The sequence below is a fragment of the Triticum dicoccoides genome, chromosome 6B, assembly GCF_002162155.2.
Source record: "Triticum dicoccoides isolate Atlit2015 ecotype Zavitan chromosome 6B, WEW_v2.0, whole genome shotgun sequence".
NCBI classification, from domain to species: domain Eukaryota; kingdom Viridiplantae; phylum Streptophyta; class Magnoliopsida; order Poales; family Poaceae; genus Triticum; species Triticum dicoccoides.
Window position 1 is genome coordinate 552,671,487 of NC_041391.1, and position 12,990 is coordinate 552,684,476.

General features: G+C 46.7%; 1 protein-coding gene and 1 pseudogene across 1 annotated transcript; one reads left to right on the forward strand and one right to left on the reverse strand.

Moving 5' to 3' along the window:
* The first annotated feature begins 4,114 nt into the window (after positions 1-4,114).
* LOC119326523 lies at positions 4,115-5,465 on the forward strand (annotated as a pseudogene).
* Positions 5,466-7,772: 2,307 nt separating this feature from the next.
* On the reverse strand, positions 7,773-12,696 carry LOC119322577 (outer envelope pore protein 16-3, chloroplastic/mitochondrial-like). The gene is made up of 3 exons (XM_037596059.1): positions 12,540-12,696; positions 12,032-12,353; positions 7,773-8,237 (listed from the first exon to the last, which is right to left on the reverse strand). Exons 2-3 carry the CDS (start codon positions 12,333-12,335, stop codon positions 8,089-8,091), a joined length of 453 nt encoding a protein of 150 aa, XP_037451956.1. The 5' UTR covers positions 12,336-12,353; positions 12,540-12,696; the 3' UTR covers positions 7,773-8,088.
* Between the last annotated feature and the right edge of the window lie 294 nt (positions 12,697-12,990).

Below are 12,990 nucleotides of genomic sequence, written 5' to 3' on the forward strand. Positions count from 1 at the left end.
CCCTCCCGCCTCCCTCCCGCCGCCCCCTCTCTCCTCCGTCCATGGCCGACGGCCCGTCGAGTTCCGGCGGCCTGGCCGTCAACCCGCCCGCAAAGGTGAAGAAGAAGGCGCCAAGGAAGCCGCGGTCGGAGTGCACGCCGAAGGAGATCGCCAAGTTGGACGCGGAATCGGCGAAGAGGAGGGAACGGAGAGCGGTCGGCAAGCTCAATGTCGCCGCGGCCAAGAGAGCAGCCATGCGCGAGGAGCTGGAGGCCGCGTGGCGCAAGGCCGCTGCCGACGAGAAGGAGGACCTCGTCAACAAAGCGTACGCCATCCTCATGCTTGGCATGGGCCGTCCTGCCGGGTTCCCTGCAGCGGCCGTCGCCCCGGCAAGCACCAGCTCGTCGGTCGCCCGGCCTACGCACTGCCAGTCGCCGACATCGAGCACCATGCCCATGTCGCCCGGCTTCCCTCCACCAAGGCACGACGGACAGACCCGTTTCTCGGGGTCGCCGGAGGTGGGCTTGTTCGCGCCGTCCACGAGCGGCAAAGCAAGGATGAGAAAATGAAGCAGTACCTAGACCTTCAAAGACAGAAGCTTGAGATGGAGGAGGCGGCCAAGAGGAGGAAGCTCGACATGGAGGAGGCGGCCCGGCTAAGGCAGCTCGACATGGAGGAGGCGGCCCGGCAAAGGCAGCTCGACATCAAGGCCGACAACGTCAAGGCCAGGCAGAGGCAGCTCGACATCGAGGCCACCAATGCCGCCACCAAAGCGAAGGAGGTGGCCCTTGCGATCATGAGCGTGGACTTGTCGAAGATGAGCGACAAGACGAGGGCCTGGTTCGAGGCCAGGCAGAAGGAGATGCTCGACGCCGAAGGCCTGAATTAGGTCGTCCGATCGGCGTGGCCGTTCTTTTTAGGCTGGCATGGGTGCCGCCCGCCTGTCGGGGCCGCTGGCAGTGTGCCGGCGAGAAAACATTCATTTTGGAGGCCGACTGTGTTGCCGGCCGCTGGCTGTGTTGCCGGCGAGGAGAAATATTCATTTTGAAGGCTGGCTGTGTTGTCGGCCACTGGCTGATGCCGACGATGGACGTGTAGGCCGGCGTGATGAACCGGGGCCGCTGGCCTGAACTACGGCTTGGCATTTGAAATGTTGCTTTTTAGTTTTTTAAGTGAACGCGGACAGGATGGGGCAAATGGATGCGGCCGCGCGCTGCGCGCACGGCCACCGCATCCCAGGAACAAGCCCGGACACGGCCCCAAACCCCTACCCAAATGGACAGAATCCGGACAAAACGGACGTCCATTTGGGGTCGCGCGGTGGAGTTGGCCTAACAGGAGCTGGCATGAGAGACAGATACTTCATCAAAGACTCTTGTACTATTCCTAACCTTCCAGAAACTGGGCAGCACAAGTGGCGATGTACTGAACCGACGACCCTCACATACCAAATTCTCAATGAACTGCAGCAGCGATAAAGCCTCCATGGCAGTGCAATATACCATTGGTATTCTCTTAAAATAATACTCCATCCATTTCAAAATAAGTGTCTTTAATTTGGTATACCTTTAGTACATAACAGTGGTATGAAAGCATATCAGTTTATATTTGGCAACACACAAAAAGACTTCATTTCTATTAGATTGAATTTAGCTCTAGACTATCATACCCATTATACAATATGGTAATCCCATCTGGATGGCCCTCATCTCCCATGAACCGAAAGACACATCTAATTTGTAAATTAATCGCATGCAAATGCAAATGAGTCCATTAATTAGACTATAACTGCAACCCATAAAACAAAACTCTGTGATATCTTTAAAGCAATTTCAACATGACGACCCAAACTATCCGGCGTGTCTGTTTGGATGGAAACGGACACAAAAGTCGGCCCAACATGGCGACCCAAACAGACGAGCGTCCGTTCTTTGTCCGCGTGTGACCCATTTCAAGCCCAAATTTAGGTCGTGCTTGCGTCGACGCGGACACGAAACGGGCGCACGCGACGCTCGCCCTTGTCCTGCCTCTGGCCTGCCAGTCGGTGGCACATTGGCCATTCCATCGTCCCCCCATCGACAGTCAGCGCACCCGGCCGCCCCACCCGTCGCCGCCACCGCCCAGTTCTGGTGCCTAGGCCAGCCGTCCGCACCCACATACCTGCCCCCGCAGCACGCCACCTCCCAACGTCGCCGCCACCGCCGCCGCCACAGCACCCCAACATCGCCGCCACCACCCCCTCACCCCACCACCCTGCCTGCAGCACCCAAGCGCGGCGACCCCACTCGCTGGACGCCGACAGGCCTGCTACCTGGTCTAGGGGAGGCGCGGGGCTATTCACCAGCCAACTTCTTCCACGACGCCCACAAGCTATTCGACGGTTTGCCCGCAAGGTACAAATGGACTCCAGCGACGAGTTCTTTTTTCACAATTTCATTTGCAACTCGGATGATTCTTCATCTGGTGATGAGGAGCTTGTGGCTGTTGTGTTGGTCATCCATGACCACATTAGTAGGCAGCGGCCGATGTTCAGGGGCTCGATCCCGGGGCACACTCCCGCGTTGAATCGCAACCGAGAGAGCGGCCATTGCCTACTCTAACAGGACTGCTTCGAGAGTGCTAGGAAGGATGTGGAGCGCGCCTTTGGTGTTCTTTAATCTTGATGGGGTATCGTTCGGTATCCTGCTAGAAATTGGAGCACTAAGAAGTTGTGAGAGGTGATGACTGCTTGCGTGATCATGCACACTATGATAGTAGAGGATGAGCGCCCGAAACCTTGGCGATGTATAGGCTATCTTTTTTTTAATGTATTTGAGATAATTTAATTTTTATTTGGCTTATAAACTATGAGGTATTTATTTTGTTGTGAAACTATGAGATATTTATATTTTGTTTGAATTATGTGAACTTGGGTTATTTTTTCCATATGTTTGCAAAAAGAGCTAAAAAATGTACCCAGGCCGCGAGCTCGAAAATGCGTCCGCGCGTTAGGCACACGGTCGACCCAAGCGCAGAAGGGGGCGGACAAGCCAATCCACATAGATAAAAAACGGATAAAATGTGCGTCCATGGGTCGGCGTATTGGAGTTGCTCTTAGACTTGGGTGCCTGCAGAATAAACGAGGTGAATCAATGGGCTCATGATCCATGGAACGGCACGAGGCAGGATCTTACACCGGTATCTGCTACACAGGCAGATAGAGCGGGCTTGGGTAGCATGGATCAGCAGCGGTGTGGCTGTGTCTCCTGCGGCATATGGTGACTAGCGTAGTGCTTTCTCTGTACTTGTTGATCTTTTCAGTCTGAACTTTCCAGTCAGTTTAGGATTTTTGTTTTGCAACATCATGGGTGATGAATGTCTTTCATATTGGATTGCAAGCTCTTTTTTACATTGTTGACATATACGACCTACAGTGTTCAAGCAGTTGTATTTTTGGCTGAATTTCAAATGAAAAGACTTGAATTAAAGTTTTGGTTCATTTTTACTTAGCTTGTCAATCAGTTCAGCCTAATCAATGCCATGTGTTGTCATGAATGAAAGCCGGTCCATTGGAACCTGTCATTATTTTTTGGGGAAATGCCGATTTAGCGCAGCCCCATTTGACGTACAACTGTCGTTTTTCTACTCGGTCTAAAATTTGACTGAACCTGTATTGAACCTTATTTTATTTCATTTTGCAAGCCAGGTTTAGCGCAGCCTCATTTGACAAGCATACACAACACACAGGATTCAGCGCAGCCTCATTTGACAAGCATATATGTCTTCGTTCTCGAATGATATGCTCCCTTCATTCTCTTATACAAGGCCACAAACTCAAATTACATATACCTAGGTAAAATTTAATGACTATTTTGGAAGCCAACTTTTTTTCTTGTTATCTGAGATCATTAATACACCCACATGCATGCAAGGAAGGAATGAGAAGGAAGTAGCACAGTGTTATTATAACTACATGCATGCAAATATTAAACAAGTTGCTACTACGAGAAAACATCATTGAATTTTACCTCGGTTACTGTTAGTGGCCTTGTATTGATGCAAAATGTATTTTTCATAGTGGCCTTGTATAAAGAAACGGAGGGAGTATGTACCTTCATACACACTGTCTGATCATCACTGCTTTTTGTTGTTGTCAGCAGCACCATGGGTGCCGGAGGCAGAATGACGGAGAAGGAGCGGGAGAAGCAGGAGCTGCTCGGCCGCGCCGGCGCCGGTGAGATCTCCCAGCGCGCGCCGACGGACAAACCAGCGTTCACGCTGGCCCAGATCAGGAAGGCAATCCCGCCTCACTGCTTCCAGCGCTCGGTGATCAAGTCCTTCTCCTATGTGGTCTACGACCTCGCCATCATCGCGTCCCTCCTGTACGCCGCGCTGGTCTGGATCCCAGCACTCCCGACCATGCAACAGCTGGGCGCCTGGCCGCTCTACTGGGCCGCGCAGGGCTGCGTCATGACCGGCGTCTGGGTGCTCGCCCACGAGTGCGGCCACCACGCCTTCTCCGACTACTTGCTGCTCGACAACATCGTCGGCCTGGTGCTCCACTCGTGCCTGCTCGTCCCCTACTTCTCGTGGAAGTACAGCCACCGCCGCCACCACGCCAACACGGGCTCGCTGGAGCACGACGAGGTGTACGTCCCAAAGAAGAAGGAGGCGCTGCCGTGGTACACCCCCTACATCTACAACAACCCCGTGGGGCGCCTGGGGTACATCGTAGTGCAGCTCACCCTCGGGTGGCCGATGTACCTGGCGCTCAACACCTCCGGCCGCCCGTACCCGCGCTTCGTCTGCCACTACGACCCCTACGGCCCCTTGTACAGCGACCTGGAGCGCGCACAGGTCTTCATCTCGGACGTCGGCGTGTTGGCCGTCTCCTTCGCCCTGTTGAAGCTCGCGTCGGCCTTCGGGTTCTGGTGGGTGGTGCGGGTCTACGGGGTGCCGCTGCTGATCGTGAACGCGTGGCTGGTCGTGATCACCTACCTGGCTCACACCCACCCGGCGCTGCCGCACTACGACTACGACTCGCCACCATGGACCGTGACTTGGGCATCCTCAATCGCGTGTTCCACAACACCACGGACACGCACGTCGCGCACCATCTCTTCTCCAGCATACCGCACTACCACGCCATGGAGGCCACCAAGGCGATCAAGCCCATCCTCGGCGAGTACTACCAGTTCGAATCGAACCCCCTCGCCAGGGCCACATGGCGCTCGGCCAAGGAGTGCATCTACGTCCAGCCCGAGGATCGCAAGGGAGTCTTTTGGTACAGCAACAAGTTCTAGCCGCCATCATCCCACCAAGTAATCCCATCCATATCTACCTACATGTACGATTACGTGTTGGGAGTTAGGCTCAGTCGATAAAAAATGCATGGCATACATTCAGTTCAATCCAAATCAGGACAGTCAAGAGGGAGCAGAACCGGCTAGCACATGAGCTAGCGGCCAGAGCTAGGCGGTATGAAGACTGCCTGATGATTGCGGACGTGCCGGGAGAGCTCCGTCCGCTGATGCACCGAGTAATTTCTTTGGCTGTATTTTGGGTAGTTTTCCTCAAAAAAAAAAAAACTACTTGTATTACTCAATCGGCTGACGTCATCGTGGTTCAGTCGCCCGTGTTGTCGCTACCACTTACGTGAGATGGTCGTCGGTTGTTTTTTCCCCTCGTGCTGGCTTCTTCTTCGGTTGTTGTTTGGGCTGGGTAGGGCTTGTTTCGTAGCCATTTGTGCCATGAAACTTGCCCACGGCTGCTTTGCCTTTTTTTTTCTCTTTTAAGTATCACGGCTGCTTTGCCTTGTATGGTTGTATTCTCTTTTGGACCAAGATACCTGACAAACGTCACGTTTTTTTGTTCGGGCTTGCTAAAAATCAGTCGATTAAGATTTAACCAAGTCTCAGTCGATCATGCAACATTTTTGTCATCGTTTGCAATATTTTTTCCTACTGATTGCGACATTCGTCTTGTTGGTTGAAGCATGTCATCCCTCATCGGTTGTAGCACACTAGCAAGTCATCTCACCGGTTGCAACATCCTTCATTAACGGTTGTAGCATTTGTTGGTTTTGCTTGCAATACCATCGCAACATTTTTCATCGCCGTTTGTAGCATCCAACCCTGCCGCTTGTAGCAAAAAAAACATGCTGACGAGACTTCGTTAAGCCTCGGTCGACTGAATTCTAAACACACCCTATTTTTGTAAGGTACCAAACAATTTAATTTTCTTGCGTAGCTGAATTCAATGGGGGTGGGGCCGTGCCGCTGCTAATTCCAATTAAAAACGGTCATATCACACTGTAACCCCCTCGTCCCTGTAAACATCCTGTACGTGTAGCAAAGCTCCACGAAGGGTGAGGTCGATCCTTGATCGATTTTTATTGCAAAGCAACGATTCTTTTCCTACTAGGTGCATTCTCTAAATTATTTAAGTGTGCATGCATGCATGCATATAAGACAAAAATGCTAATTTCACTAAAATATTTCATTTAAATTCGAGTTTCAAAATGGTTTATGGCCCAAATGTACATCCTAAAAAATTATTTTCATCATAAAATTCGCCACGATGAGATTTTCAAAACTAGATCTCATGTTCATATGTTCCGCCGACTTTTGTTTCGGGTCAAAAGTTACCAATACCGTAATACGTTTTTGTTTTCAGCCCCTAAGTCATAGTTTTTCTTTGAAAAGATTAGACCATCTCCAACGACGCTGTAAATCGGACACACTAAACGTCCGCGGACCCGAATAAGGGAGCCACCATCCAATCCTATACCTCAAATGTTCGCCTCTATTAACTTAAAAAAAACTAACAGCGGGCCAAATCTCATGGAGAGGAGAGAGGGGTTGTGGCGTGGGATACGTGATGGCTTTTTGTTGGTCAAGTGGACATCTAGACTTCCATAAACGTCCCACAGCTTTGCTTTCGGTTTGTGAAAATTTAGACATGCAGACATAACGCGGCATCGCATTGGATGGCAAAAAACCGATCCAGATATTTGCGAGCTATTTGAGGTACGCCATTGGAGATGGAGGCCCTTACTACTACAATAGGCCTGCTGCAAATGCAGGGCCTTGATGCCGGCCCTGAACAACAACAGAACCAAGGACCAGGCTTCTTTGCTAAATGGGTAACTAGTATGCCAGTCACATTGATTAATAGAAATTTGCAGTCTTCTCAAAAACTTCTCAAAAAAATTGAAATTTGCAGTAATCAAACGTCCATCTTGACAGAAATTTTCTTAAACAAAATCAGATAAAAAGTCAGTGAATGATGGGATAAGAGATCCTCTGGAAAATGGCAAAGGATAGAGCAGACGAAATCCACAATTAGGACAAGGTACATTTGTTACATTTTTTTTTGTGGGAAAGGCATTGACAATCAAATGCTCCCTCCGTTCCAAAATAGATGACTCAACTTTGTAACGGAGGGAATAATAGTTACATCGTTGAGAATACACACAAGATAGCTAGGGGGTTCATCAACCCAAGTACAACTATCCTATTATCACGCATTGGCAGCCCCAGTTCGTTGTATAACTGGTGTCATGAATTTACTAAGCATGCAACTATCCTACTACGGGTACCCGCAAAAGAAAACTATCCTATTACGGGTGTAGTCAAATGTGGACTGCAAGAATTCTGGGGAAAAAAGGAATGAATACTACCTGATATTACAGCTGTTATAAGGTTTTCCCAACAGATCATCGAACTATCGAAGTATATGATACTAAAGTATGAATATTACACAAGCTGTATGTGAAATCATCATAAAGTTCGAACACAGCATAGTTCAGCAACTACAAACAGAAATATAGACTTTCTGACTCTTTGTTTGATGCTTGAAGCAATAGAACAAATTTCGTAAAACCGCAACTTCAATCAAGGGTTGGGGTAACAATATTGTGTCACATGTGATTATTATCGTAACCAATGATGAAGCAAAATAAAGCAAGATATTTATTCCAGGTCTGTTGTATTGCCCTCGAGCAAAACAAGTTACTACAGCTTTGCAAAGGAACTAGGTGCATCAGCAAAACAGACATAACAGCACACATCAGCTCAAAAATTCACCGAGCTGGTTTGCATGATTTGTGCTACAAGTAGACAACCTTGATCAATGCGCAGGCTCGGGCTTCTTTTCCGTTGTGTATGCATGGTACGCTTTGCCATTGTCCACTCTGGTAGTGTTACCGCCAACGTCCAGAATGGCAGATGTGAATGCCAGGCTAGAACCACCGATGAGGGCAGACTTAATGCTCTTTCCTGTCAATTGGCACAGTTAGAAGTCTTCCTAGCCAATAATACTGGTTCATATGCATATGGATATGAATACAATTGCACTAATACAGAGGTTGTCGACATGATCATGAAACTAACATGATGGGACACAACATACCAAGACTTACACTAGTGGATTCGCATGCAGTGGTGCCTGATTGAAATAATGTTGACAATTTGTGGAATATGATCTATCTGCCTGGGATATCCTAGATGACTATTTGTCACTGGATCCAATATCAAAATTCTGTAAGGGATCTTTAGCGGTAACTGGATTCATATTTCTGATGCCCACATGCATGATCTGGAATAATACCACTTGGGTTCTTCAAGTTGCATAAACAGAATCCGTGATATTATGCAGATTAATCAGGAGCCATGCAACATGCTACATAAACACCAGAGTTGGACTCTGTTAGTTTTTTTTCGTGCTCCATACATGCCACTAGGACAGTGTTATTTTATGGCATGGCAAACATACATAAATAATGATCTCATGATTCAAACCGATTCCATGAGTCTAATGGGCTGCCAGAGGATAAGATCTAGTTTAGCCCTATCTAATTCAGATTCATTAAAAGGCAAATGGCTTATTAACATCATTGCTGCACCTTAATCGTTAGGTAAAAAGGTACAGGCCCTCTTTGGATGATTCAGTACTTAAAAATCTCAATATTCGTAAACAACAATTATTGATCAGTTTCCCATGAAATACAACAGTTTATGAGAACCAGTTTTTTTATAGTATTGAGACAGGATCAATGTGTTTGATAGTTGCAATATTTAGTAATAGTGTTATGTCCAAAGTGTAGGAAGGTCAACTATCTGTTGTTACTCTGATTAAAAGCACATGCTCAACAACAATATCTACATTCAAGTTATAGTAATAAGGAGCGTGGGCCTGCGCAGTGGTAAAACCATGTCCACAAGTCATCATATAGCTAGTTGTACGCAGAAATGTTTTTTAGTTAAATATAATAAATATATCTAACGTAGAAATATAATCTGCTTCCTTTTTCGGTTCTTTAGGTTAATTTCTGAAGAAAAGAGGGAGATAAAACTGAAGTGAATGCAGACATGATCATCCAGAAACGTACTCGATTTTGTACCCTTGACTTCAGTTTAGCAGACTTCCAAGAATATTTAAATATTATTAGTATTTACCACACTATGATATCATAAAACTCTGGAGTTTGTTGTATCCAAACACCTCGAATTTTTCTATAACATATATCTCTGAAACCCAACAACAACAACAACAACAACAACAACAACAACAACAACAAAGCCTTCCAGTTCCAAACAAGTTGAGGTAGGCTAGACTTGAAACCCAGAAGATCTTGAAACCTAGTCATTGTTCTGGCACGTGGATAGCTAACTTCCACGCACCCCTGTCCATGGCATATCTCTGGGACCCATAGTATCCAAAAACTCCAAAAATATAACTTATCAAGACTGGATCCAAATACTATTCTTGGTTAATCTTAGGTCAGCATCCCTGGTTAGGAAAATATTTTTAAGCATTGAGCTTAATACAACCAGAGCTAAGCAAGGGAAACCACTTTGCGGAAACATGATAAGTCTAATGTGAATTGTGAAATGCAGTATACATGTCTGACCCGTATCTGTCCACGCAATAACTCTTACTGCGTAGTCACCAGAAGCCAATGACTATAGGAGCATAAACTATGCCATCACCCAATATTAGGATGGGTCAATCCAAAATGCTCCGGATCTGACATATCTAAGTAACTGTTCCTCAAACAGGAGAATCATACTTTAATTTAGTGTGGTTCTCCAATATCATTACAAAAGGAGGAACACTTTCAAGCCATTTTGCGGAAACATGATAAGTCTAATGTGAATTGTGAAATACAGTATACATTCTGACCCGTATCTGTCCACACAATAACTCTTACTGCGTAGTCACCAGAAGCCAATGACTATAGGAGCATAAACTATGCCATCACCCAATATTAGGATGGATCAATCCAAAATGCTCCAGATCTGACATATCTAAGTAACTGTTCCTCAAACAGGAGAATCATACTTTAATTTAGTGTGGTTCTCCAATATGATTACAAAAGGAGGAACACTTTCAAGGTATTTATGAGAACCACAGTTTTTTCACAGTATTGAGACAAGTCCAATGTGTTTGGTAGTTGCAGTAATTAGTACTCCCTCCGTAAAGAATATAAGAGCGTTCAGATCACTATGGATCACTACTTTAGTGATCTAAACGCTCTTATATTTCTTTACAGAGGGAGTATAGTGTTATGTCTAAAAGTGTAGCTAAGATAACAATTTGTTGTTTAAAAGCCCATGTTCAACAACAATACTTACATTCAAGTTTTAAGTTTTCATAATAACTTCAATATCGATAAAGGTCTGTACACAAAATCGAGCGCATAAGTAATCATACAGTTAGTTGTACCCACATACTTTTTCGAGTTAAATATAATAAATATATCTAACACAGGGAATATGATCTGCTTCCTTTTCCTGTGCTTTAGGTTTATTTATGAAGAAAAAAGAACATAAAACTGAAGTGGATGCAAACATGACCATCAAGAGATGTACTGGACTTTGGAGGCTTAACTTCAGTTTTTTTAAAAGGTATTCAGCACACTTGAAAAACCCTTAAATATTAGTATTAGTATTTACCATGCTATGATTTCATAAACCTCTGGAATTTGTTAATAATGTATATCTCTGGAAGCCATAGTACCCAAAAACTCCAAAAATACTACATATCAAAATTGGATTCAAACACTATTCTCGGTGAATCTTAGCTTACCATCCCCAGTAAGAGTAAAACTGTTTAGGCCTTTAGCTTAATACGACTAGAGCTAAGCCAGGGAACCCATTTTACGAAAACATGGCAAGTCTAATGTGAATTGTGAAATCCATTATACATGTCTGACCCGTATCTGTCCACACAATAGCTCTTACTGTGTAGTCACCAGAAGCCAACTACATATAGGAGCATAAACTATGCCATCATCCAATATTAGGATGGACCAATCCAAAATGCACCAGATATGAGATATCTAATTAACAGTTCCTTAAATAAGCTAATCACTCTTTCATTTAATGTGATTCTCCAAATATCATTTAAAAAGGAGGAACACATTCAAGGTATTTAAGATTGTAACAACCATCTGATTAAACTATATAAGTATAAGGCCCATCAGTTTATTCAGGTTTACCAACAAACTTCTATTATTATGGGTGGAAATAATTCTCAAAAAAATATTTCCCAAAAGAAACTGTGTCCAATGGCATGAATAAAACTTTCATTGATACAAGGACCTAGCGAAAATCATTTCATCAAGCTGCAATAGGAACAAGTACTTACAGCTGAACTGCATTTCAAAATGGCAAAGTTTGAATGATTTGAACCTGTGATCTAATGGCAGTGATTGTTGGAGAGCAAGCAATGCTATTCAATAAACCAGTCATGGTGCATCTCCTCTTGTGACGCCTTACATCATCAATGATAATCCCTCAAAATATAACTAAACTCACCGATCTAACAGAACCCAGTTCGTGCAAAATAGATCATCTTATTATCATAATCAGTACCAGTCGAACACAATGCAGGTTGATACCCACATGACTGCATTGAATATTGACCAGAAACACAGAGAAATGACGCAATCCCCCAGTTTATCACTATCCATTAGAGAATGCAAATATCAACGTGTGATCGGTGGTCAGGGTATATAAACCAAGTTTGCAAGCGCAACTTTGGAGGACGGCGAGAGCCTGTATCTAACCTCTGTAGCCATAGACGGTGGCGCCGGAGACGAAGGCGCCGATGGCCCCGTTGACGAAGTCGCGCTTCTTGCGCTGGCTCTGCACAATCTGCTCCACGCCGATGTAGAGCCCTCCGACGGCGGCGAAAGTGACCCCGTAGCTGCCGCACATCTTGAGCGTCCGGACGAGGCCCGGGAGCGCGACGTGGCGCTCCACCCGGGGCACGTCGTACCAGGTGGCGACGATGGTGCCCCAGATGGTGCCCGCGGCCAGACCCGTCACGGCGCCCTTCACCGTCTTCGTCGCTGGCGAGTCATCCTCCATCGCGCCCTTTCCCACTTCCTGCGAGAGCAACATGAAAAAATTAACGCCCGCTCGAGCTCGCGAGCCGAGGAACCCTAGCGCGAGATCGAGATCTGGCAGAAGGAGAGCGCGGTCTGCTCGATTTGATCGGAGGCCCGAGCGACGCGAGCTGCGGGCGTCCGGTCTGAGAGGCGCGCGTAGTGGGGAGGGAGGGCTGGGGCTTACCTGCGCAGCGTGTGCCGGCGGCCGCGTGCCGAGGCGGAGGAGGAGAAATGGTTGGGATTTCTCGGGCGGAGGGGAGGAGGAGTTGGGGGGTGGAAACGGGAGAGGGGATCGCGTCGTGGGACGGTGGGAGTGCGGGTGAGAGAGAGTGAGACGGGCGCAGTGGCCGCCTCGGATCGGCGATGCTCGCTCGACCGCGCCGTTCGCGTCAGGGTTTGGGCCCGGTCGCTAGGCCCACCATTTCACCACACCTCTCATGGGCTTCCAAATCCCTGCTTGGATAAAAATTAATTAATCTCCGGTTCCAAAATTCGAATTTAAACTAAGTACGGAGACTATCTCGAGAAATGCCTCCTGTCTGGGCTGTTTTTTTTTCGAGAAAACTTTCAATCTATTCATCTTCTATCACAGCAGTACAACGAACACTAGAAATAATAAAAATTACATCCAGATC

Excerpts from the sequence above, each read along its gene's own strand:
- LOC119322577 (XM_037596059.1), bottom strand. The coding sequence starts at position 12,335 with ATGGAGGATGACTCGCCAGCGACGAAGACGGTGAAGGGCGCCGTGACG. Across the intron at positions 8,238-12,031 it reads CACCGTCTATGGCTACAGAG|GAAAGAGCATTAAGTCTGCC; the intron begins GTTAGATACAGG and ends GCCAATTGACAG.